General features: G+C 37.8%; 2 protein-coding genes across 13 annotated transcripts; one reads left to right on the forward strand and one right to left on the reverse strand.

The window, feature by feature from the left end:
* Nucleotides 1–1,258: 1,258 nt before the first annotated feature.
* Nucleotides 1,259–21,878, forward strand: tmem269 (transmembrane protein 269). 11 transcript variants are annotated; one of them, XM_079803442.1, is made up of 8 exons: nucleotides 1,259–1,638; nucleotides 7,033–7,096; nucleotides 10,789–10,837; nucleotides 14,564–14,670; nucleotides 14,910–15,007; nucleotides 18,568–18,711; nucleotides 19,267–19,467; nucleotides 20,130–21,878. In XM_079803442.1, exons 4-8 carry the CDS (start codon nucleotides 14,630–14,632, stop codon nucleotides 20,237–20,239), a joined length of 594 nt encoding a protein of 197 aa, XP_079659568.1. In that variant the 5' UTR covers nucleotides 1,259–1,638; nucleotides 7,033–7,096; nucleotides 10,789–10,837; nucleotides 14,564–14,629; the 3' UTR covers nucleotides 20,240–21,878. The 11 variants fall into 11 exon arrangements, with proteins under 11 accessions (XP_079659568.1, XP_079659565.1, XP_079659562.1 ...); XM_079803436.1 differs by having other exon boundaries at nucleotides 1,341–1,638; nucleotides 14,523–14,670; XM_079803434.1 differs by having other exon boundaries at nucleotides 1,433–1,557.
* On the reverse strand, nucleotides 20,693–25,782 carry LOC307118064 (tyrosine-protein kinase STYK1). 2 transcript variants are annotated; one of them, XM_079803420.1, is made up of 10 exons: nucleotides 25,577–25,735; nucleotides 25,383–25,469; nucleotides 25,101–25,255; nucleotides 24,783–24,980; nucleotides 24,418–24,599; nucleotides 24,249–24,332; nucleotides 22,744–22,961; nucleotides 22,612–22,652; nucleotides 22,376–22,472; nucleotides 20,693–22,222 (listed from the first exon to the last, which is right to left on the reverse strand). In XM_079803420.1, exons 2-10 carry the CDS (start codon nucleotides 25,436–25,438, stop codon nucleotides 22,021–22,023), a joined length of 1,233 nt encoding a protein of 410 aa, XP_079659546.1. In that variant the 5' UTR covers nucleotides 25,439–25,469; nucleotides 25,577–25,735; the 3' UTR covers nucleotides 20,693–22,020. The 2 variants fall into 2 exon arrangements, with proteins under 2 accessions (XP_079659546.1, XP_079659547.1); XM_079803421.1 differs by having other exon boundaries at nucleotides 20,699–22,222; nucleotides 25,101–25,250; nucleotides 25,387–25,469; nucleotides 25,577–25,782.
* Between the last annotated feature and the right edge of the window lie 1,498 nt (nucleotides 25,783–27,280).

The following is a 27,280-nucleotide window of genomic DNA, read 5'->3' on the forward strand; positions in this document are numbered from 1 at the left end:
ATAGCCTACCCACAACAGGTCTGCACTCAGCCCATCGCCATTGAGGTCACAACCATTAGTGGGACCCCTGTACTGCCTGGAAGCAACTTTCAAGTGTAAGGTTTAAATATATAGTATATAAAAATGTTATATGTAATTTTGTAATGATTGACAGGCATCTACTCTGATTCTGCAGATATGATCCACTACTGGGCTTTGAGTGTGTGAATGAGCCACAGAGTGGATGGATCTGTCAGGACTACAAGGTCCGCTACACGTGTCCGAAAAGTTTCTGCAAGATTTTCTCAAGCCTCACATTTGAGGTCACAAACATGACTGACTTGTTAAACTAAGTTTTCAATTTAAATTTAGATTAGAAAAAAAAACACAATAAACATTTGCTTGCATTACTCTTCCTAGCCTCCTCAGTTCATATTGTAGTATACATTTTGTTGTGACATGCTAAGAACATTAGACGAAAATGAAAGTTTCAATTCAAGACTCTGTTCCTATGATGATACCTGTGTATCAACAAACTTGTGCACACCTGTATACTTGTAATGTACACTATAGTTAAATGTTTATATTATAGGCCTATAGTTAAATTAACAAGTCAACCATACTGCTTTGTCCTCATAAATAACACCTCATAAATGAAAGTTGGCTGATCATGAAGTTCAGACACTTTAAGTTAATTGTCTTTTAATTTAAGATATTTTAATTTGGAATTTTAAATCATATTGTGAGTAGGCAAAAAGAAAACCAGTTTGTTATTTATCCCACAAATACTAGGTTACTTTAACATTTTAAAGTAGTTTTATTATTTTTAATTCTGTAATTTACTCAAGTTGTTCCAAACCCTGTAAGAATTTCTTTATTCTGCTGAACACAAAAGAAGATATTTTGAAGAATATGGGTAACCAAACAGTGTAAGGGCCCCATTTACATCCATAGTATGGAGAATAAAAATGACTCCCATTGGGAGTCAATGGAGTCCATCAACAGTTTGATTATTGACAATCTTCAAAATATCTTCTTTTGTGTTCAGCAGAAGAAAAGAATAATAATCCAGGTTTAGAAAAAATTTAATGTTGACAGAATTTTCATTTTTGGGGTGAACTATCCCTTTAACTCAATAACTTGTTTTATTGTACTGTGAAGAGGCAACATACAGTGATATACATTAAACAACACATTAAAATAATATTTTATAATAATGAAAAAGATTACAAAATGTATGTGAATATGACTTATGTTGACTCTAATGTAGTGTTCCTGTACACATATGGGAATCAGAAAGTGTCTGCATTGGCTTTTCCCCCCTGCTCTCTTCTGCAAATACCTATTCTCGCCGATCGACCAGACTAGGTACAGTTGATGCCGAACAACAGGCGTAGAGAAAGTGCTAGAACTATTTCGATGTCATTTCCGGTGGAATATTCCAGTAAATCCTGCCTTTAAAAGGAGACGCGCTGAAAATGCGAAGTGCGTTGTCTGTGACAGGTGCAGTCTATAGCCTATTATAAATGTCATCTTCGTCCATTAAAGAGCATAACTGTTTTTGGGGAACCACTGAATGTGAGTAAAATTAAAATACTGTGTCGTCGATATATAAATCCAGCAAAAGGCGTTATTTGTCGCTCTGCGCCTGACTTGAAGGTAAGTTTTGTTCATTGTGACATATCAATTTTTAAAACAATTCATTTTGAGATAAGGGGCTTTATATTCCTGTTCATATAAGCAACGTGACTGTATTGTTATATTGAATGTCTCGCGCTCAGTCCGCTTAATTTAATGACTTGATGGAAAAATGCTGGAAATGACAGAATAAGAAGCAGAGTATATTAATTCAGTATATAATGTATAGTAATAAAGCGCAGGAAACATTCAGACGCGGATTTCTAACGCTGTAGCGTATGTGAGTGCAGAAACACTGGATAAAGATACATTCCAGTTGTCTGATGTTGAATACGCAGTTGTATTAAGGCTACAGCAATGAGCTCACGCAGTAACGTTACGCGCAGACATTACGCATACCCAGCCTTTTCAATCGCAGAAGAATTGTGTATGTTTTAGTCATAAATGCCAGTTTCTCAATACATATGTGCTACTTCCTTATTAATAACGCATTAGTCAGTGTGACCTGGCAAGTGTTAACAACTTGTTGGATAAGCAGGTTTTTCTAAATAAGGCAGAGACAGTTTTCTCCGTTGGCTATGTCATTTATGGCGTTGTGCTACAGACGTGTGGTCCTGACTCCTGAGGCAGGAGTCGACGTGCGTTTGAATGGATCTCTGGGCGAGCGGCCATAAACTGCGAATGCTCTGCATGCCCAAGACATTCGTGGACTCTCTTCTTAGTATCAACACTAAATTCCCTTCTTTGAGGTGTACCATAAAGCTTACATGATACATCTCGGTAATACGTATGTAACTGCCTTTCATTTATTTATTTACGATGGTAAGCTGCCGGATCCACAACAGCTTTGGCGCCTACGCTCTGTTGTTATGTATCGTCATCATTGTCCCGCGTTCTCATTGGTTTGCTGGCTTATGAGGGATTTCATGCGCAGGGACCGTCTGCGATTCGCTCGCCAAAGCAGGAAAAATTAATATGATGTTGCTGCCAGATCTCGATCAACGAAAATCACATTATGTTTGATACAAAACTAAATAGACGAAAGCGAAAGAAAAAAAAGTCACAACTGAACCTATTTTCACAGTATTTCATTTTCTCTATAGGGATTTTTTTTAACGAAAACTTATAGACTGTTAAAGACACACCTTCTGAGTAGAGGTTGTAAACATTGCATTATTTCAACATGTTTTTTTAAAGAACATATTTTTTATTTATTATACTTATACTTATACTTATATTTATTATAATTATATTTTATTTATTTACTTTAATTGGCTACGAATATTTATTACTAATATTTAAACAAGTGATGTGCCATACTGTTTAAAGGTGAAATTTGTAGTTTGGCACCTAGTGGCACCTAGTGGAAATACTAAAATACAGCATATTTCGCAAACAGCCGTTTCACGCAGGGTCTGCCTGTGTCCCGCAATACAAACTACGCCCCTGCAAGTTACACCTACTACAACATGTTATGGTGTGTGCACCAAAAGCGAAGCGAATATTCGGTGACAACTCTGTGAATTTCACCGTCTTCTCCATAAACTGCACCTGGATGACAGCCGAGGATGACAGGTGCCCAGTTTGGTAACCTGTCAAAAATGTTAATAAGCTCTTCATCGATTGGCTTCGCGCGGAAGACGCGATTGAGGCGAATATCGTGCGTTCGCGGCAAAGGTGTCGCCCATTTTGCGTCGCCCAGTGCAAATTCGCATCTATTCGCCATAAATGTCAATAAGCTCTTCATCGATTGGCTTCGCGCGGAAGACGCGATTGAGGCGAATATCGTGCGTTCGCGGCAAAGGTGTCGCCCATTTTGCGTCGCCCATTGCAAATTCGCATCTATTCGGCGACATGTCTAGGTCTTTAGACTTTAATTATTTGCGTGAGTAGATTACATAGCGGATATTCGTATCACGTTACTCGCAAGTCGCGGGATTACTTGTTTTTTGCGTCATTTGCATGAATAAAAACATTGTGCGATGAGGAGTGTCTTCACAACAACAACAACAACAACAACAACAACAACAGCAACAACATTTCTTTCTGCCATTGTTTTCCGTCATCAACCATGTTGGAGATAACTACTATTGCTGCTCTGTACCTGTTGTGAAAGTCCCAATTACGCCGGAAAGCCAAACGGCGACATGTCTAGGTTCTGATTCCTGGTTCCTTTTGGCTCGTTTCCCCCCGAACGGTACGGTTAAGTACAGTACGATTCGGGACGCTAAACCCTGATCCAGCTTGCATTTCCACCGCCAACACCACCCTTACTTAATATCATGGTGAAGCAATCGACGTCATTCTCGCATGAAGAAGAAAGCGACACAGTAAACAACAGTGGAGGAAATACAGCAGATCTTGTTCTGCTTCTCGGCATGTGGCTGTTTGTCACAAGAAGACGCTTTGTTTTAGTCAAGGCTGTTTTAGCTGAAAAAGCACGCACAAGTGACGATTCTCTGTCAACCAATCAATGTTCTACAGTGAGTCTAGTGCCACCCTTTAGTACCAGACTACTGTGCTAGGTACCCCAACGAAAGGGTGCCAAAAAAGTGGTACAGTATGTTTCAGAATTAGGGTACCATTCACAACTTCTGACAATGGAAACGGCAAAAATTGCGTACCATACTGAACTTTACTGCTCGGTGGAAACGAGCCATTTGGTTCTATGTGTATGTATAGCCCTCAGGTTACCATTGTCTCTTGTCTAGCTTTGTCTTTGTAACCCACCGTTGGTGAGTTTGTTTAGTCCATGTTCAAGTTTATAATTTAATTCATGTTTTAAGTCAGGTCTTTGTTTATTTTTTTATGTATTATTTGAAATAAACTGCATATGGGTTCTCATTTCAACTTGTCTTCAGTGGACATAAGTTACAGAAAGCTAGACCAACAGCCATGAACCCACCAGTTGCTTTGCTTCTCCTCTGTCAAGGTGATTAATCCATGGACGATTATGTTGCTGAATTATGTGAACTTTCTTGCCAAGTACTTTGAATATCTTGCCTTAAAAGATATTTTTCGGCATGTACTAAATGACTTAATGAATTACCTAATGCTGGACAATACTCCTCATTGGACTTTGGCCAAGTACAATTACTATGCACTCTTACTGAGAGGTTAATTTACTGTTACTAGTTGCGGACAAGGGGGTCCTCAATCCCACAGTGCCTACAACACCAGAGTCTCGTCACATCACGGGTACCACGCCAGAGTCTCGTCACATGACGGGTGCCACACCAGAGTCTCGTCATGTCACGGCCGCCACACTAGAGTCTCTAGCCATCATGGCCACCATACTAGAGCCTCCAGCCGTCATGACCATTCTTAGAATGCCACATACACAGGAGGCGGTGGTGACCACCTTTGATCTGTCTAAGCCACGGAAGTTGCCACAAACTAACTGTGCCCCATGCCACGAAGTCTGTCCTTGTCTTCTCTGTCACGGCCAGGTGGGCTGCCCATGTCTCTGCCATGGCCTCCTGATCTGTGGGGGTCTTCTGCCCCGTTGCTGTGTTTTTTCTTTGCAGCCTCCGAGTCCGACTCTTTCACGTCATGGCAGCCACGCCAAAGCCTTGTCGCATCTTGGCCAACACGCCAGAGCCTCCTCACCTCATGACAGCTCAATTTTACCAAGAAGATTTTTAGGGGGGGGCCTATAGTACCCAAACTCTGGTGGATACAGAGCTTGGTTCTACATTGAACCTATCAACCATGAAGGCTTGTGCACACCGGGACGAATATCGCACCCGCTTTTCGTGACGTTTTTCGGCGCGTCTTGAGTGTTCACACCCAAGCGATTTTCACTGGCGATGCGCCGAGTGAACGTGCACAATCAGTAGATAGCGCTCCCGGTACACAAGGTGGTGCTGCGGCACTTTACGCTTCTGACACTCGCTTGTCACACAGAAGAAGAAGAGTGATAGTATTTACATGCTTGCCAAAATCACAGATATATTATGTCTATGGCCAAAACCATTCACACACTTTTTGCTAACTGGCAAGCAGCATTAGCAGCTTTAGTTCATTCCGCCCATTGTTTAGTCACGAGGCGTTAAACGTCGGCGATAAACGCACGCGAAAATCGTCCCGGTGTGAACAGGCCTTGACTCTGGTGGTTCCTAGTCCGGGGGTCCCGGAGGTCATCCAACTACCAACGGTACTTCCTGTAATGGCCACCGCCATTGTGTGTGGGCCACATACAGCTCCTCCAGAGGTGGCGGTGACCACCTGTGAACTGTCTGCTCTGTCATGGCCAGGTGGGCTGTCCATGTCTCTGCTCTGCCATGGTCTCCTGAACTGTGGGGGTCTTCTGCCCCGCTGCAGTGATCTTCTGTGCACCCCTTGGCTCCGCCCTGTTCTCCAGCTCCACCAGCTCTGCCTGGTCTCTTTTGCACCATCAGGTCTGCCCTGGTGGCCTTCTGTTCTGCCTTGGTGGTCTATGGATCCAAGCCCAGCTCTGCTCCACAGTCCAGGCCCGTCTCTGCTCCACGGTCCTTGGTCTCAGCCACTGCTCCACGACCCAGGCCCTGGATCTGTCATGTCAGTTTTTGGTTTTGTTTCGTGCCCATGTTTTCATGGTTTTTATTTTTTAAGTTTTCCCATTGTTTCTTGACCCTATCTTGTGATCCTTTCATGTGCTTCCCTAGTCTCATGTGTAATGTTTTGATTTGTTCCCTTTGGTTCATGTGTCACTTTCTTATTGGTTCATTGTGTTCAGATGTGTCTTGTTTAGTCATTAGTCTTTGTGTATATAGCCCTCATGTTCCCATTGTCTCTTGTTTAGCATTGGCTTTGTAACCCACTGTTGGTGAGTTTTTTTCAGTCCATGTTCAAGTTTATGTCCAGGTTTCAAATCAGGTCTTTGTTTATTTTGTGTTTTGTTCATGTTTTACTTTAAATAAACTGCACATGGGTTCTCACATCAACTTGCCTTCAGTGGACATTCGTTACAACATGAATAAACCCTTTGTAAAAAGCTATATCTATAAACCTATATAGATGAGTTGTTGTTGTTGTTGTAAATGATACTGAAGTGGAGAATTTTGTCTCAGTGCCTGAGGGAAAAATGCTTTTAAAGTTATGTATTGGAATTAAAATCTGTGCAAATGGATAAAATAAATCATAATAATGTTGTCTTTCCACTGGTTATAGAAGCAAATTAGGCCAAAAATATCTAAATTGACCAGCACAAGAAAAACAATTGTTGTAAGGTGGGTCTTTAAGAGTGAAATTGGCACTAAAACAAAGAAGGGAAAAAACGGCATGTTACAATAGTACATATTACAGTGGTGTCTTGGTGGGCTGGTCTACTTGTGAGGCAAGATTTGAAATTGCCCAATACACTGTTTTTGCTGTAATACATGATATTATGTTCTTATTGCCATATGTTAAAACTGATTTTCTTATGTGGTTCAGTTGCAGTGCTGTTTGACTTGGAGAAATTTGGAGACCATCATGATCCTTCTGACTCCTACATCTGGTATGTAGATTAATCACAGTATACAAAACAGTGCTACTTGTAATTTCTGCTCACTGCATAGCAAAGAAAATGGCTGTTTATGTTTTGGTTTGTTAATAATGAGTGGCACTAGCTGTGTTTCTGTGGTCAGTAATGATTGGCACAAGATTGAAAGTAAAGCGTGGACTTCCTCATATGCCGAGGACAGCTCTAGTTTGGACTTTAACTCTGTATCTTTAGCTGGATTTAAGCCCATTTTGACTATTTATTTATCCCAAATAGTAGTTTCTTAGTGGTTGGCCTGGCCTGTATGTCTGTTATTTAAAAAAATATGGGCTATCATTTTGCATGACTTATGATGGTATTTGTTCTGAAGTTGCTTATACTTTTTAACTTGTCTATTTACACTGAGGTTCAGTTACGCAACTGAAATGATGGGCTTCCTTCGGACAGTATTAGACAGTATTAGTGTTCTAGAAACAGATAATCATTAATCCTGTCAATCCGGGCTTCTGTCACATGGAGCAGAGGAACTAGACCTGCAAGAAGACCTGTGGTAATGGCTACGCGGGGTCTTTTAGCAAAAGTCGATATGGTATTTACACTGCCACAACAAAAAGGAGGTCTTTTCCTCGTATCAACTCCTTTTAGACTTTGGACTAAGTTCTAGCTCTTTCTCTAGGTAATATGTAATTTGAGCTTTCGTACTGTCTATCTAGTTTTATCAAAAGGTCTGTAAACAGGAAGCTACTGTAATTCTGTATCTCACTTATCTTAAAGTGCCCCTATTATGTTATTTTAAAGGTTCCTAATTTTAAAGTCTCATACAATAGGTTTACATCCATCCATGTTCAAAAAACACTTTCATTTTCTCATAATATTGCACATCACCTCATTTCTCAAAGAGTCTGAAACAATTTGTTCGAAGATTCTGTCTCGAAACCACAAGCCTACTGATTGGTCCGATGGCCCAGTCTTTTTGCCATTTGTATACTGCTTACAGCTCTTGTCAGAAACTAAACGCCCTTTACCATATTTGAATTTCAACCCTGGAGGCTTCCTCAATCCTCAGCAATTGTACTCACTGTAAGGACAGTAACAATGGCATTAATTTTACCATATCAATTTGAGTCAGATCAGATGATGAAACATTGGAAGAACTAGTTGATCAACCTAAACTTCCATCACAAGAACAACTTGAGCATGACGTTTCTCAGTGGTAAGTGTTTGCTCAGTTTGCCGTACATTATGAGATGTAACTGTGTAATTCCTTTACATCAGCATTAACAAGTGTATTTCCATCAACAAGCCGATGTGTATATTTCTCATTTTATTTGCACATGTGGGAACTGTATCATTAACTGTATCAATACAATAGCCGATCGAGCACTAATGTGAATAATTTGATGTAACATTACAGTTTGTAAAACAAAATCTTGCTCTATCCTTTACTCAAGGTAGTAAGAATTATTAATTTGCATTAATTTGACACAATCTTAGGTAACAGTGGGCCCACAGCTGAAAAGCAGAACTATTTCAGTAACTAATTTCTCATTCACTAAGCATGCATATATACAAATTTGTGCATGTTTTCATGAACAAATCATGATTCACCAAAAACGTATGTACTAAAATGTATTCTAAATATGCGGGGGGAAAATGAAGGAACAACTGAAACCACACATACGCAAAAAGCACTTTCTCTGTGCTTATACTCGTGTTAAGAAGTTATATTTTATTTTAACACTATTATATTATATTAATTATATTATATAATATAAAATGTATAAATGATACAATTTAATTTCATCTTAAATATATATTTTTATCATATGCAGTGAAAGAGTAAGAAAAGTTTCTCTGAATAACGCAGATTTACATGATTGTACAGCTGGCCAATGAGACGTCTGGGTCTAAATAAAAGGTGTTTATCGTGTTTGAATGACACTCTTGACAGGTTCTGGTGAGAGCGTGTCTGCAGAGAGCGGCATATGTTTTGACAAGAGTGACGAAAGGTTTTAAAGGATTATTTAGAATACTCCAAATTCACTAACATTAGAAAGAGATTAAGGATAAATTAATGTACGTACGTTGTGAATTAGGCAGAGATTCTCCTGTCCGTACAAATACAAATAATCCACACAATTATTAGTGAATGAAACCCATTAAAGGGATAGTTCACCAAAAAATGAAAATTCTGTCATCACTTACTCACCCTCAAGTTGTTCCAAACCTGATGTGTCTTTGTTCTGCTGAACACAAAAGAAGATATTTTGAAGAATGTTTGTAACAAAGCAGATAGAGGAACCACTGACTACCATAGTATGTTTTCCTACTATGGTAGTCAATGGTTGCTCTATTTGCTTGGTTACAAACATTCTTCAAAATATCATCTTTTGTGTTCAGCAGAACAAAGAAACTCATACAGGTTTGGAACAACTTGAGGGTGAGTAAATGATGACAGAATTGGGTGACATGAGTTAACATGAGTTAGCTGATGCACTGGGTGTACACAATATAAAACACATTCGGTGGAAATATATACATCAATAATTAATTATACTTGCAGGTTGTGATTAAAAGGAGCAAGTTAGCATTTTGTAAATCCCAAGTTGATCTTGCTAAGATTTGTAAAATGGAACACAACAAAAACTCTATACTGCTGTGGTCATCTTAACCACAGACTCTTCACATCCTCATCCCTTGGAAGTTTTTACAAAGAGAATTTGCTTTAGCTGCACAGAAAACAGCATCTTCTCGACATGTCCACAACACAAAAAAACTACAGCGTTTGAGGGCGGGTCAAAGTAGATATTGTTCGCGGGCAGCCAATAAAGACCACAGGATGGCATTATGCAAATTTGTTACATACAGGTACGTAAATATGTTATGGAAGGGAGACTGGAATTATTGACAACTCTTTTTCGACAGTTCGGAATGGATTCTTTCTTTTGGCGGACTTTATTTGCACTTGATCTTTAAAACTTTGCAGACCTTTTACTTTCACTAACAGCTATACTACTACATGAAAGGTAATATTTGAAAAAGCATAATGGGGGCACTTTACTATAAGAAATATAAGAAGACGTTACTTTCATAGTTTACTACAACACTGTAATGCCACATTTAATCAGTTAGTCCACTACTGGTGTATTTTGCATCATTTTGTGAGAGGCATTTTGTTGAAACTTTTCACATATAATAGGCCATCCTGATTTTAGTTAAAATTCTTTTTGCATATACATTTACAATAAAAATCACTTGAGACACTATTTGGTTGAACTATAATAGGTCTATACACTTCTGTTTAAAAACTGGGGGTCTCTTATGCTCACCAAGGCTGCATTTATTTAATTAAAAATATAGTAAAAACGTAATATTGGGAAATATTATTGCAATTTAAAATAACTGTTTTCTATTTCAATGTATAATTTAAAATTTGATTTATTCCTGTGATGACAAAGCTGAGTTTTCAGCAGCCATTACTCCAGTCTTCACTACCAATATAATCCATATTTACTTGCTTTATTTATTCATTTAAGGTTATTCTCAATGGATATCTCACATGCTTCAATAATCCTTACAGACTTTACAAAAAAAGCATTTGAAATGAGAGGTCTAATTGCCTTAATATACAAACAAACAAACATCAAGCTCTATGGTGAATTATGTGTGTTGGCATGTGCTGTGTCTCATGGACTGTTTTCTTTCAGATGAAGAGTCGCTTGAAATCCACTGGCTTTGGAATCACATCAAGTTCAGGTTACAAAACACAATAGTAGGAACCCTTCCTTAAAGGTGAAGTGTGTGATTTACTCGTAGTTTAATAATCAGAAACAGCTATAATAAGCCTTTTTTTTTGTTGATCCCCCCTAAAATGTAAATACTATGGTTTTGTGGCACTATCAAAACATCACTCTGTCGGTTTGAGCAGTCTGATGTAGCAACATTGGCTCAACCAATGGCGTGGGTTTAGAGCAGAGCTATCGGTTTTGCTGACCAGTGGCAGACGGGGTGTTCGTTTGCTAGTGACACAGAAATTACACACTTCACCTTTAAACCTTTTTTTTATGTCTTTGTGAATGCTATAGGCAAGATTTTTTGTATTACTGAGCTTAAAATATTTACACGTAATGTGCATGTGTTCTTGCATGCTTCCCTCACCTAGAAAAGCAGCACATGCCAAAGAATGAAAGTTGACCTGCAAAGAAAATTGCAGGGATTGTCTTGCATACAAATGTTTGTGTTTTTTGTCATATATAAATTTTTGCATAAATCTGTAAATGGGGTACTTGAGTCTCCCACAAGCATTCCAATGAAGATTTTTGATAGCTTATTGCATAATGAATAAAATGTGACTAATGATAATGTGAATTTCTCTAGGAAAACACGCATTCAACAACTTGAGATTTTATGCCCACTGATTTGCTCCAGCACAAAGACTTCTTTGTGTTACTTCATTGAAAATCACAGCAGTGTTCCAGTGGCAAACCAGTTTTGGTCGCACTTAAGGAGAAGCACTAGAATTTTTAAATATTTCTTGTTTATTTACCTGTTGAGAGAACATTCACTGTTAATATTCTTTTACTTTTGTAGCACAATGTGAACCTGAATGTATAGCAATCATCTGTGTAGTGAACAATTTCAGTAGCAAATGGTTGATTAGTAAACAATTTATGAGAATGCTGCTTTAAGATTGGAATCTGTAGTGCACAGCATGATTGTCAGTAGTTGTGGGTGTGAGCAAGCCTAACTTGTTTTACAAAGACAGACATTTCATTGTAAAAATGTTTGTCAGCCATTTTTAATACTCCCTCAATCAACTGATTGCTGACCACTTTCTAAACACTGTCGTCAAAGCAACACCCGATTTTCTTATCCAAATGAACTGAACTCTGACGTCAGTTAAATTCGGGTGCGCGCCAAAAGTCCAAGAGTGAAGGTTTAAACCTTAAAAGTTTAAAGATTTGTAAAAATTGTATGTCATTTTTTAGATTTGTTTAAAGATTGCATTTTAACAAATTGTAGTGCAGTATAAACAACCTTTTTCTAAAGCTTTAGTTTTAGATTAGAGGGATAATGGTTGTTGATCAATGTGATGTTTGAATTGTAAATGAATCATAACTCCAGTAATGTTCTTTCCCAAAACATCTTTCTATTTTCTGTTGAAAATGTATCATTTGCTATGGTAATAGGGGTTTGTGGTTTTAGTGCACAGAGGGATAAACAGTCATTTGTAATCACATTTGGTTGTTTTGATCTTATCAAACAAGTGAGCAAGATTTTCTTTCTTTTGGTAAATGTCTTTATTTATACCTCAGCATACCCCCTGCCACCCCCCATTACATAAATAATTTTATGAAAACGTTTTTAATTACAATGATTTGTCTTAACCTGATTTCAAAATTATAGCTTACAATTATAGTTAGCCTGATAGTTAGAGACTCAGGCAGAGCTTATGAGCCGAAGACCCAAGGCAACGCCACTGTACTGGAGGGCTGGGGCAGAACTTCAGGCTTGTGGGACTGAGGGGGGAGATGGGGACTTGGCAGACAGTGGCAAAGATGGAGGAAGCGAGGACAACGGTGGAGCCAGAGGGAAGGAAGAGCCTGGTGGAGCCAAAGGGGTGGCGGGACAAGTCATAGCTGGAGGACCGGAACCAGGTGGCGCAACCAGGGTGATGACTGACCAAGTGAAGCCGGAGGTGTGAGGGAGCCTGGCGGAGCTTGAGAGATGATGAGCCACGGTGGAGCCAATGTGAAGACAATAGGTAGACAAGGCAAAGTGAAGTCCGGGGCTCGGAGGCTTGAGGTGAAGCCAAAGGAAAGACCACATTGACACAGACTTCATGCTGCGCAACGAAACAGACTGCAGCGTCAATGATGAAGGGAGACTTGGAACTGGCTGACAAAAAAGACTTGGACATGGACAACAAAGGAGACTTAGAACTGGACGACGAAGGAGACTTGAATCTGATCCGTTCACATTCTTCAATAGTAACACTAGGTGTCCAATTCATCACATTCACCTCTGGCTCTGGAGTATGTGCAGGGCTCCACTCCATACCCTCATACTCTATTAATACCACTACAGGCGTCGGCTCACACTGATCAGACTCCTTTTCCAGCTTGAGCTTCAGAACGACCGTGGCCTCCTGAGGAATCGAGTGGATTGTGGGCGCTTTTGATTAGTAATCCTCCTCACTCTCACAGTTAGTGAAGGGGCATCCAGACTGAAGTAGCACCCAGTCGACGAATTCTTGAATTGCTTTCATCTTCGCATTGAGCCCTGCCTGGAAAAACACACTCACACTGGCATTGTCATAGTGGATGAAATAGCAGGTCTAAGAAGTCTTGTGTCTGTTCCTTGAGGGAACGACCCCTCTGTGAAAGGATGACGATTTGTACCACTGCTAGATCCATTTCTGTTGGGTCCCGTCTTTCTGTCATGACGTGGTTGATGCAGAGATGAGGAGATCAGGATCTATTGGCAGCAGTTTCTTATTTATTAACAATCTAAAAAAAAAAAAAGAAATAAAAGGTACTGAGGATATACTGGAATCAAAAACCACAAACAGAACAACCAGCTAAAAGCAAAGAAGACGGAACCAAGACCTCCTGAAAACAGACTCAATATATACTAACACAAACCACTGAACAAAATGAGAAACCGGTGCAGTGCATAATCAATCAATGAAAAACCATGGTAACAAACACTAACGGAGGCAACAGAACAGAAACGACTCAAACTCAGATCAAATGTAACAGACATATTATTTCACATAATTATACTATTTATTATATAATTGTTGTTTTATTATTCACATAATAATGTGAATACAAAGGTTATTTTTTTAACAAACATGGCATTAACACTTTTTGCAATAAGTAAGAGAATCAATTGTGGTCCTTTATTTAATGTTAATAATACTATGTTAATACATTCTAAAAAAAAAAAGGTTCTATATGGCACCCAAAATGGTTCTTGGCTCGTAATCATAGGGGAACGTTTTTAAGTGCTATATATATAGCACCAATTTTGGTGCTTCAGTGGTTCTTCAGAGGTGCTATATAGCACCTTAGTCGAAGAACCGGTGAAGAACCACTAAAGAACCACTGAAGCACCAAAATTGGTGCTATATAGAACTTAAAAAGGTTCCCCTATGATTACGAGCCAAGAACCATTTTTTTTTAGAGTGTATGTTTTAGAGAGGATAAGTGAATAATTACAAACATCACATGATTATAGACTATGGAAGAACTTGCACTTTAGAGTTAATTAGCAGATATTTTAAATAAAGTTTAACTAGTTGATTTCAGTGGAATCCATTCAATTCACACTTATTTAAAATATATTTTACGTAACTGAGAACTCTTCAAACATGCAATGAACTCGCTGTTGTGTAATTGCTCATGTTTTTTTGTTGTTGTTGTTGTTTTTTTGGTAGCCTTTTTCCAGGACGCTAACAAACTGCTTCTAAACGAACAGGCTAACTGGGTGCATCTAAAGGAGTTTGCCCGGAAAAATGCTGCCAACGCTCTTTCTGTTGCCAACATGCTCATGGGCATGGCCTCTATCCTCTGCAGTCTCAACGGGTATGCATTCATGCTTTTGATTTGTACTTCACAGAGAAAATCCAGTGCATAAAGAAATACAACTTGAGTTTTCATTTTGAGAAAAATCTATTTGACTAGGTGACAATAACTCATTATGAGAATGTTATTAGAGTACAAGGCAGTAAAAAAGAAGTTTTAGCTTAAATTCAGTTTAATTTCTTTGGCTTGTTGTTTTGTGCTTTCTTTCTTTATGTCCCTGCCACCATTGTTATTCACAGCCATCATCATGCTGCGTGCTGGCTGGTTCTGATCGGTTACCTGTTGGATTTGGCAGATGGAGCGGTTGCTAGGCAACTGAATGCGTGTTCTGCACTGGGTGAGTAGTGCTGAAGTGTTCTTAAGTACAAGTGAGTGGTGCCAGGGGTGAGTCTTGTTGCTTTAGATACTTTTATCTACAGTCCCCTTATAAATAAATAAACTGAAGGGAATGAAGAAATGATCAATTTAATAATTCAAACATAAACATGTTTGTAAAGAAAAACAGTTGTAAAATTATATTTTGAAAAGTAATTTAAGATGCGCATTAAATCTTGTTGTTTTATTGAACTACATTTTGAAATGCAGTGAGTCACCGCTACATAAAAACAACACCAGACTAGACAAGACTGGACAACTACTAAAACAATAGAAATATCTTGAACTAAGAACGAAAATTTAGTAATAATTAAATTAGAACTAGGATAAGAACAGAAAAGATTACACAGATACACAGCACTACAAAAAATTGCAAACAGTGCAGATACAATAGCACATAAGGCACAGTGAAAATATACCTGTTAATTTGTCCATTTTTATTTTGAATTTTGAATTGTTAAATTGATCATTTATTCCAACCATTTTATTCCACTGCTATATTACACTTCTGCTAAATTAAATAAAATAAAAAAACATTAATAAATAAACATAATTTTTCTGTTACTCAGTCAACATCTAAAATGAACTTTAATCCAAAATGATACATTAATTTAAAGGTACACTATGTAACTTTTCATCAATACATCAATCCTCCTTCCAAAACGTGTTTTTGTCTTACCCTAATTCACTATGGTAAACCTATAATAAGTGTTTATATTTTTAGACGAGGCTTGGCTTTTCGGAGATGGCGAGAACTGAGGGTTTAAAATGTTGCAAAAAGCAAACTCTTATAGAGTTCACTGTAAAGCATTATAAAGTGTACGCACATGGATTTGTTCTTAAAGCAGTAGAACAGTTTTTAGTAGGTAGTTTTTGCTCTCGGGGTCCCCCTACAGTTGAGAAACAGTATTGTCCTCTACTACTGTCGTAAACTGTCATTCTTCATCAGGGGATGCATCGCACGTGCATTTGTTGACATGACAACTATGATAGCCCTGAACACTGCAGGAGTTCACATGCAGGTGTTCTGCTTGCGTCGCGTGTGAAATGTCTTCATCCCAGGTACAGTGGCATATGTTTCAGCATGTCATATGAATATAATTTCATGGGTTTTATTTTTTTCAAACGCCAAATGATCGCGATGCTCACATTTACAAGCCAGCGTCATTATAGTAGCCTAGTCCAGTGGTTTTCAAACCTGTCCTGGAGGACCCCCTGCCCTGCACATTTTGTATGTCTCCCATATTTGACACACCCACTTCAGGTCTTGCAGTCTCTAATAATGAGCTCATGAGTTGAATCAGGTGTGTTAGATTAGGGAGACATACAAAATGTGCAGTGCTGGGGGTCCTCCAGGACAGGTTTGAAAACCCCTGGCCTAGTCTATTGGTTCCCGTTTTACAGAATCTATATGATACTTCAATTCAATGTTTGAGTGGTAGGTAATAACCATATATCGTAAATATTATAATATTAAGCTACACTAGATGAATCTGCAAATTTGAAAAATCGATTTGCATTATAGCTTGAGGAAAGACAAATAAACCAATATCACAGACATGTTAGGTATACTAAAATATGATTTTGTATGTCTTGCGTATTTACTTGCAAGAATGTAGCCCCTCCTCCTTCAGCTTCCGCCAACGAGCAAACGCTGGCCCAATGTTGATCCTCGTCCTGCCTTTAATCCGATCACTTTCTCGTTTCCTCTTTTTGCTTTCCTCCGACAAAACCTTTGCTTTCTTATTTTTCTGTGCTGCCTCGGCCATGACTATAACATTCGGCAAACAAATGATGGTTTTTCTCGCACGTCCGAATTTAAGGAAGTGGGGGTGGTGGTGGAAGTGACGTATATGCCGTAAAGGAGTAGAATTTTGTAGTTCTTTTTTTTCTCGGGTTACTACCCGAAACCCGAAGATTAAAAGTACGATTAAAAACGATACAGACCCCGTCAGGCTATGGCAGACGTGTCATTCAACCTATTGTAAGTCGATGTATCATCACAAGAGGTTTGAAAATATATTATAAAGGTTGAAAAGTTACCTAGTGCTGCTTTAATATTGTTCTTACGTTATTGAAATTGGAGTATTCTAAATGAGCGACTGCATGCCCAAGGTTATGAATTTGCATAAAACGCAGCCAAACCATGTCCAAATAAGGGTTTTCCAGTGGATATATACAGTAAATGTATGTGTGTGTGTGTGTGTATATATATAATAATGAAATATAAACGTAAATGTAGAATAAAATTTTGAACGAAAGTTGATTAATCATGATTTCTTCGTGAAAATGTTTGTACGCAGATTTCACACACAAATCTGTTCATACACATGCTTTGTGAAGGACATTTTTAACTGCTAGAGGGCGGTTACATTTTCTGTAAAAAACAAAAAACCAAGCAGGTTTTCTCTTTTAAACCACGAAACCTTGCCAACTCAGTAGTGAGAAACATGTCGATTGTGTGCAGGTGGTCACGTTCACCCAGCTGCCTGAAATAGCTCTGCAATTCCCTCACAATGCCAAGTCACTTGTACTCTTGCTTACTGTTGTCGCTCTGTTGTTCTGCATGACCTCACTGATGGATGTTGTTTTGCCTCCCTTTTATGGCAATTGAACAGTCCATCTGTGATGAAGCAGCCTAATTCAGGGGGATCATGTTCTGATTGTTTGTTTTATCCTCATGCTTTGGACCACCAACATATTTGACATTGCTCAAATCGTTGACCACGGAATTGGAATACCAGTCCACTTGTTTGGACACACACTCAAATGTCCCAACCTGGTGAAAACATGCCCCCACTTCACTAGCGATAAAGAAACTCCTGAATGTTGTTTATAGCTGATTATAATGAGCTGATGTGGACTGGCATGAAGATTTATCTCTGTTACTCTTTTCAGATTGTATTAATAGTTTAAAGCTTTAAATAGGTATTGCTCAATGTATAATAATAGGAATGGAACAGATGGTTGACTGTTAATCCAACAACAGACTATTAAAATAGCATCACAATAACTGTCAGCACTAGTGATTGAAAGTCCAACTCATTTCCGTCAATCGGTTCTTTAAAAGAAAATGATTCAGCGACTTTGTTGAATTCTACAGGATTCCCAGGAGACGTGTGTGTCACGTTTTTTAACGGCTGTTTACAGCTGTGACAATGAGAGCTTATCAGGATCAACTAAACGCTTGATTTTCAAAAGTATGCAAAGTTTGCGGCGCCATTCTTGCAATAAACTTGCACAGCGTTCTTGAATGAATATTTTATTAGATGCACGGCGGTCTGTTATTGTAGGGACATCGATTTTACATTTTCACACCCCTAAACATGATGCGGAACAAAACTGTGATTGGTTGCTTTACATGTCAGTTAGATGTCCTCTTGGGTGGTCTTTGGCCAATTAAAGCTGCAATGGAGTCAAGACCTTCTGCCGTCAGTTTTTCAGTGTCTTGTGCCATGACTGTTGTAATTTTGAGAAAGTGTTAACAATGTGGGGTTTTTTTTTGTTTTGTTTTTATTACAGGTGCAAAGTTGGATGATTTTGCTGATTTCACAACATTTGGAATAGCAACATCTCTCATCTTAAGGACATCCAGTCTACTGGATAACATCCTGTGCATGTTGTACGTGCTGTCTGTCTTTACTCGTCTCTGCTTCTTCTCTAGTGGTGAGGAACTTCCACCATGTTTATTTACACACATAACACACAACTGTCTTTAGCTGAACCATTCTGGTTGTCAACCCAAGTGAATCTCACTCGGATATAATGATTTTTTTTTTAAATAAAAGAAAAAGAAATTACCACTTTTATTCAGCAAGGATGCATCAAATTGATCATAAGTGACAGTAAACACATGTAATATTACAAAATATTTCTATTTCAAATAAATGCTGTTATTTTATACTTTCTATTCAAATAATCCTGAAGTATCACTATTTCCCAAAAAATATTGACTCTAAATCAGCATGTTACAACGATTTCTGAAGGATCATGTGACACTGAAGACTGGCGTAATAATGCTGAAAATTCAGCTTTGCCATCACAAGAATAACTTGCAAGTATAGTCAAGTTGAAAACCTTTATTTCACAATATTACTGTTTTTACTGTATTTTTGATCAACTGCAGCCTTGGTGAGCATAAGAGACTTCCAAACTTTTGAATGGTATGTATCCCTAAATAAAGTGGCTGTCAGTTAGAGATGTGTCTGCTGTTTTCTGCAGGAATCCCGTTCATGTACCGTGGCCTACCATGCATCTACTCCTCTGCCATCCTAGTGTGTGTTTCTCTGCTGACTGGAGGAAATATGGCAGTACTGAGAATCTTAGCAGTGGCCATGATTATCTTCATGGTCAGTCAGAGCTTCTACCCACATGACAGAGTACTGGAGTCTCAGGCCTGGAAGAAGGTGGTCTACATCGGAGGTAAAGCCAATAACCAATAAATGGCAAACGAATAAATTATACACTATTTTGTCTAAACGAATAAAAAATGAAACACACAAAACAAATAAAAAAAAAATTCAGGCATTTTAACTTCTGCAAATGAATTTAGGCATTACAACATTGTAATGTACAATACAGTATAAACAATTAATATTCATTTTGAGATTTGCCTAAGATAAAAGTTAAATCTAATTAAATTATTGCTGATTTTAAAGGGTTAGTTCACGCAAAAATGAAAATTAGCCCATGATTTACTCACCCTCAAGTCATCCTAGGTGTATATGACATTGTGTATAGGCCTTTATTAACCCCCCGGAGTCGTGTGAAGCACTTTTATGATGGATAGATGCCGTTTTATGGCTTTCAAAACAGAAGCCATTCACTGCCATTATAATGCTTGAAAGAGCCAGGACATTTTTTAATATAACTCCGATTGTATTCGTCTGAAAGCAAATGTCATATACACCTAGGATGACTTGAGGGTGAGTAAATCATGGGCTAATTTTCATTTTTGGGTGAACTATCCCTTTAAAGAGTCATGAGGTGAGTGTTCAGAGTAAAAAATAGTGAAATTAGCATGTACAATTACACATTTACCAATTTTCACCAAATAATTGCACTTTTTTTTTTTTTCTGTTTAGGAATTGCCATGGTGTTTTGCCCCTCCTTCCATCCTGCTTGTGTTTACTACTTGTTATGGTCAGTTTCCTACATACTGTTTCCAACAACCCTTTGGAGCTGCAAAGTGTAAAGGGGTAATGGCCTATGAGGCTCACTCGGCAGAGAATCCCCTTGGGCTTCTGCAAAGAAAAATCAATTTAGAAAATCAGAATTTTTTGTTTTTGTTTTGAGGTGATGAGCTTCATGAAATCCACATGATCTACAGTAGGAGGCCTACAGTACGGACATTTTGATTTGCTGCTGTTGTTTCATCGCTAAGGATGAGAAATGCTCTTTGCCTCTGCTTCACACATATTTTCATGTGTTTGAAGGTCATGTTGACACAGTAGATGGTCTCTGATGATACACTATGTGTGGTGTTTTTTGCACAGTTCAGCCTGACTGAATTAAATCTTAAAAGGCAAGAAGCAGAGTAGAGATTGTCAAATTTGCTGTGGAATTGATACTTGTAGAATTATGGTTATTATTATTTTTTATTTCGGTTAAGAGGCTAATCCGAAAAAGACAACTCAACTCTTAATCATATTTTCTGCTTTCTTTATTCTGATTACATTTCCCTTTTTAAAAAATAAATACCATAAGGGAATTTTATGCATATGATCTGTGTCATTTCATGTAAAAACACTACAGTGTGAATAATGTAGTGGCTCATGTAGTTTATCTGGTGCCTGGTTTATGTGTGACTTTGATCAACTCTTTATGTCCCATATAATATTAGCTAGGCCTTTCAAAACAAATGCCTCAAATATGAAGAATGTGGCAGTTGGTTTATTTTGATAAATGAGTTTATCTGTATCAGTCGGCCTCTGTTTTAAGGGGTCCTGTTTCCTGACTCAGTAATTACTTCTTTAGCAAGTGATCTTCCATTGGATTTGCTATGTAGTGTTCACAGGTTCAATGGGAGATTGGTACCCTGCAACATAACAGTATTGAGGCATTATTTTGTGTTCTGTGCACCACTTGTGGTTACTTTTTATTAAAATTTAGTTGGTGTTAAAAAGAAAATGTCTTTGTGGTTTTTAAAGGTCAAACTGTAAGTATTTGGCTGGTATACCCTTGTACCATGGTATCAATTTCCATGCAAAAAGCAGTAACTAGAAATGTAGTCAATCAAAGTTAAGTTAAACCCAGTCTCTTAAGATGATATGTCCTGTGACAGACAAAAGGTAGTTTTACTTCGTTATTTTAATGGTAAAATCTCGCTTGAATTGTCAAAACATTTACATGTATCAATTTAGCAGATACTTATATTCAAAGCGTCTGTAAAGGCAGACAGTAGGCCTAACATGAAAATTGTTGTAAGACAAGTACAAAATAAAAAGCTTTTACAGATAGATGAAACACTGAAACCAGAGACCGCTAGAAAAAATACTCAAGCCTTGTTACTTGTTAATACTGTAGTGAACTTAATGTTTTAAAATATTATTTTCAGTTTAAGTACACCTATACTGATTAGGTACTTTGAACTTTGGGTAAAACTATGCTACCATATACTATAACACCACACTGTAAATATAATTTCTTTTTTATATACCCTGATAGCTAGTCATAGTTACTAACACAATAAAACGGTCGTAACGTTGTCGCATTAGGTGAATAAATAACATTTCATTAGCCACTACTTTAATCAAAAACAGAAATTAAAATGACAAAGATTCTGAAAATACTTTTTGATTGTACATAGTTGCAATAAAATATATTTAGAAACGTTTTGCCTCATTTCCCTTCATCTTTGACAATTACGAGAAATAGGGCGACATCTAGTGACATTCTGCTCGTCATGACATGGCTAGACCAGACTAGTGGATGGAACCGAGTCTTTTGTTCTTTTCATACGCACTGTAGAAATGATCAATTGAAAATCCTCTGAATGTGTAGATCTCCTTGAAACAGTCCTGCTTTCCTCCTGTATTCACAGATGTCCATTTGTTGTTCAGAGCGAAGCGGTTTTGTGTCAGCGAGGTACTTGTATGAGTCTAGAAGCCGAATAATGGCAGAATACACAGGCCGGTCCTTGAAGTTCCACATGCAGCAGTACTTTATTAAGTCATATCTGCAAGATATGCCAGATAGGCTAATATAAATGTATGTCATTTAAACAAGATTTTCAGAATTTCTTAAACACTTGCAGCTCATAGAGGAGCAGGACAACTATTTACATGGCCAATTTGTTATGTAAAAAAAAAGGACAAATACAAAGGCTTACAATGGGGCTCCACAGTTTTCTGATCTTTTCATTCGGTAATGGGCTAAAGTGTTGGGCAGCACTTCAGACGGATCCAGGTCAGGATAGGGAGGAGACCCTTTCAAAAGAGAAGGAGGGTAAATATAACTGCAGTAGGCCTAATTATATGTATAAGACGTAGGTACGTATAAGACCTGCTAATTTGTTTGCTTCATATTATTTTTAATTGAAAGTAACAACTGGTGTATTGATATTACCCAGGGTTATCATCTCATAAAGCATGATTCCAAAAGACCATCTGAAGAAGTATGACAGCACAAATTAGAAATCAAACACATAGGTCAAACTGCAGAATTTTTTAAGTTGTCAAAATGTCCTGATAGACTCACACATCACTCCTGTCTGTTAGGGGAAGCCTCATTATCCGTTCTGGTGCCTGCCATTTTACCGGCACATTGACTTCTTGTTCCTTGTCCACCATCCTCCTCTGGCGGCTCTTAAAAGCCCAATCCAATCCGGATACTTTGACGGAGAACCCTGAACCGATCAACATGTTCCGGGCTGCAACATCTCCATGAATAATTCTGTGGTAGGAGTGTAAGTAGTCCTAAGTAAAAAAATAAATAAATGATTTAATGAACATCTTTCAGGTGATATATGTTCTATTAAAGGTTCAGTGTGCAGTATTTATGAGGATCTATTGACAGAACTATGTTGTCAGTGGAGTATAAAGAACTTACTTAATGAACCGTTATGTTTTTATTACCTGAGAATGAGCCATTTCTATCTACATACACTGTGGGTCCATTAAAGGTGTCTCATTTCGAAAGGCTGCGTCCTCCGGTTGCATAAACCGTTAAGACTAGTCTTACAAGTTAGACATAAATTTTTTCTCTTTAAGACTGTTCATAATTTTTTTAAATCAGTTACATAAAAACATAGACAGGCCAAATTTGATACGAAAAGTGAGACTGAATGCCACTTGCCTAACTGCTAGTGGCTCATACTAGATCTTAAGACACTGTCTTAACATAATGGCTTAGTTTATGCAACTGGCCCCAGAGGTCGCTTTCGAAGGCTGCATGCGTCATCAAGGCTGTCTCATTTCAGAAAAGTACGTAGGATACTCCAAATGCGACCTTCAAATGCGCCCTTCTTTCACAGGAATTCTGAGTGTGCATAAGGTGTATCCTTTGCTGCTGCAGATAACCCACAATTCTTTGCGTCGCCATTAACAGCCGTCCTGTTTTTTAAATATTATTTGAAAAAATGCTGACCCCGGCAGATATACATGCAATGCAAGCGAAGATGTGGTGTTTAAATTTAAGTAGTTTCAAGTTTGTTTTTGTTTTTAAGCTGTATTACCTCAAATAGATAGTTGTGGTAGGTTACAAGTGTTTAGTGATTTTTAAACGTTTAGAACAGTACTTTGCTGTCAAGGCAAGACACATTTCAAAGTCATTTTCAAGTTATAAATAATTTTCATTCATATCACTGGTGTGAGAGCGCAACTCCACTGTGAACGTGTTGGCATAGCAACGTGATACTTCCTGCCTTTGTGTCCAACGAAGGACGTCTCGTTTAATTCTAATTAAGGACACTCCCGAGTGTCCTGCGGAGGAAGCAGCATTTGAAATTAAATGAAATCAGACACAGCTAGTGAAATCGAAATTTTGCGCGTCATGTTTGTACAGTAGCCCTAAATGGACAAACTTCTCTACAGAGCGCTAGTCACTCTCTGCTCTCTCCGACGACAACATTTTTGTCCTGTGTCGGCCCCTGTAGCTTCTCTTTGTGCTCCAAAAGGGAGTGGTGAGCGTTGGGTTGTGCAATTCCACTAAAAATCACACATATTGCACCTTTAAGTATGAGTGTAAGGACATAAATGACTCACCAGACCTGCTGCTACCTGTTTAGCTACTAGATAAACAGAACTCTCTGAAAACACTTGGACGTTGTCACCTGCGCCACTTCTGTCCTGTTTAGAAAGAGTTAAGTTGAGAAGAAAAATGAGTGATGTGACTTAATCCATGTATATTCTTTGTCAACGTAGGTGTTTTTACTTCTCGAAGACTCCAGAGGAAATGCAGGAGGTTCCCTGGAAAGCTTGCCTCCAAAACCAGGTACATGGGCGTCCGGTGTGTCTGGCAGTATAGCATCTTCACTATATTTTCGTGTTTGCTCACTGCTGCATGGAAGAGGACAAAATCCACAAATTCTACAGCCTCCGATTGATTTGACCTGTCTGAAACAACAGCATATATCCAAAATTTGCAGTCTTTCAGTGTGAATAAAATCATAAATTCTACTTTTATTTCACTAATGTAAATAATCAGCATGGTGGAGCAGAACCATGGACAACAAATTAAGAAACACTTAAATTCTCAGAAGAAGCATTTCAGAATGATTAATTTGTGTTGTTCTGTACCTTTAAGAGTTTTAATCACCACAGCAGTGGATGTGCTGTCTTGTTTTAGCTGACCCTTGCAGATTGGCCCATAATGTCCCATCTGAAGCGGCTCAAGCCCCACCAGGGTGCACTGAGCAGGTATCTCCCATAGACCCAGAGCTTCCTGTGCAGGCCGCGGGGTCCCGACCCCTGTATCCAAGGGTACGAGCTCCCCTTCTTAAAGATGGTTGATACTTTTTCTCATGATTTGTCCTCACAAAAATCATGCAATAAAACTAAAAAAACAAACTTTATGCATCTGAAATTTGGGTTCAAAGTGTTGCCTCTTTCACTTACCATTTACATTTGAAGATGAGTCTGTGATAATCTGAGCTGATGATTTTTTGGTAACAAAGCTCCATATTATCTGAGACACAACAATCAGGGTGCTGAGAGCCAGCAAGCTTGGGATAATGATGACCGCAAATGGACCTGATCCTTCCTCATCTGTCCTTTCACACAAACACAAGGTGAAATACATATGCTAAATATTTCCTCATTATATCTGAAATCAAAGTTAAAATTATTTAAAGTATGTTGGAGTCAATTGTAGGTACGGAAAGAAAGGTGGACTCTTACTTACAACCGGCTGGGTCAGAGCCAGAAGAGCTGTTGCATTGGGCTTGTACAGCCATAAGGGGGTATCTTTAACATTTCCAAAACAGGCTTGATAAAAGACAATAATTTGAAAAGAACATTTGTTATTAGAGATGAATCGCAAGACATAATATCTAAATATCTCAACATATATTGTGAGTGCATATCATCCTTACCTTACTGGAGTAAAGGTGGAAAAGAAACTTTTAAAGAGGTTTGTGACTGCTTTCGGTAGCCGTTTTTGTTTGCCTTTCTGTTAGCATAAAGTCTGATTTTGACTTTCAGAGCAATGACCGTGAGGGTGACTGCCCTACACGTTAATGATTAACTTAAGTATAGAAGCCTTTTAACTGTTGCCAGGAGTGCAGTGTTTTTCTGAACTGCAGATTATTTTCACTCATCTCTCTCTTGAATTAGGGTAAAATGACGTGAGATGCACTTCCCCCACCTTTATTTTTTTCTCTTGATCATAGATGGCACAAAATCTCACCTCAACAAATTTAATGAATAGATATGCTCTGTTGTCAGTTCATCTGAATAGCAACATTTTGTGAAATTAAGTATAAGTGTAAAAACTGTATGTTTTTATTTTGAAGTGAGTTAGATGGAATCCCAGAATTGGCACAGAGTAGCATGTTAGTACTAGTGTTGTTATTTTTTTTATTTAATATTTATTGTATTTTGTGGCGATATTATTCAATAATTCAATGAATTAGATGTACATTTAAGAAATTTTTGCAATTAATTAAAACATATAGGTGTTATGTATCATACTGTAGCTATTATGACATATCTTCAATTAAAAATGGGCAGTTAAATATTTATATATTCATATACACTCTAAAAAAAAAAGGTTCTATATGGCACCAAAAATGGTTCTTGGCTTGTAATCATAGGGGAGCCTTTTTAAGTGCTATATAGCACCAATTTTGGTGCTTCAGTGTTTCTTCAGCGGTTCTTCAGAGGTGCTATATAGCACCTTAGTCAAAGAACCGCTAAAGAACCGCTGAAGAACCACTGAAGCACCAAAATTGGTGCTATATAGCACTTAAAAAGGTTCCCCTATGATTACGAGCCAAGAACCATTTTTGTATATATATATATATATATATATATATATATATATATATATATATATATATATATATATATATATATATATATATATATATATATATATATATATATATATATATATATATATATATATATATATATATATATATACAGGGCTCTACGCTAACATTTTTCTTGAGGAGCACTTGTGCTCCTAATTAAAAAAAATTAGGAGCACAGTCAAAAATTCAGGAGCACTTTCTGATCAATAACACGTATTCCAATTATAACTTTCCCATTACAGGACCATCTTTGTCCCTTTAAATTAATGTCCAGGGGCATTTTTACCATTATAAGAGCAATGTTTTCTAATCTTATTAAATGTATGCATCATCTTTTGTCAATTTCTTCAATTAAAATAGAAAAGTTGTTTTTAAAATGTTAATTTAAACAATAAATTCAGTTAGAGCAATAAGACATAACCAGACTGTTACCAATCTAATTAAATCAGCATCAAAAGTAGAAGTGGCACAGAAGCTCTATCTGAAGTGGTGTTTAGATACATTTACATGCAGCTCATGGGTAAATAATGTTGTATAAATGTTTGAAATTTTTGAATTTAGAAATAGGCTATGTACAAGTTAAAGTTAAACTTAAACTTAGTTAAAATATTTATATTTTAAATAAAAAGTCCATGCAAAGTATAAATATGAAAATAAAACAGCCAGTAGGTGGCGTCAAGGTCAGGGGATCTCTGGATAATCCGTAATTCGTTTGGAGTTATAAAACGAAAATACCGTTTTCTGTTTTTTGTTTCAAAACGA

This window comes from Gobio gobio (assembly GCF_949357685.1).
Source record: "Gobio gobio genome assembly, chromosome: 21".
In the NCBI taxonomy this organism is placed as follows: domain Eukaryota; kingdom Metazoa; phylum Chordata; class Actinopteri; order Cypriniformes; family Gobionidae; genus Gobio; species Gobio gobio.

Coding starts and splice junctions, on each gene's coding strand:
- tmem269 (XM_079803433.1), top strand. CDS start 10,744: ATGTGTGTTGGCATGTGCTGTGTCTCATGGACTGTTTTCTTTCAGATG. Junction 14,671..14,909: donor ATCCTCTGCAGTCTCAACGG/GTATGCATTCAT, acceptor TGTTATTCACAG/CCATCATCATGCTGCGTGCT. Junction 18,712..19,266: donor TCTCTGCTTCTTCTCTAGTG/GTGAGGAACTTC, acceptor TGTTTTCTGCAG/GAATCCCGTTCATGTACCGT.
- LOC307118064 (XM_079803420.1), bottom strand. CDS start 25,438: ATGGCTGTACAAGCCCAATGCAACAGCTCTTCTGGCTCTGACCCAGCC. Junction 24,981..25,100: donor CTCATCTTCAAATGTAAATG/GTAAGTGAAAGA, acceptor ACCATCTTTAAG/AAGGGGAGCTCGTACCCTTG. Junction 22,962..24,248: donor AACAGGTAGCAGCAGGTCTG/GTGAGTCATTTA, acceptor TTTTTTACTTAG/GACTACTTACACTCCTACCA.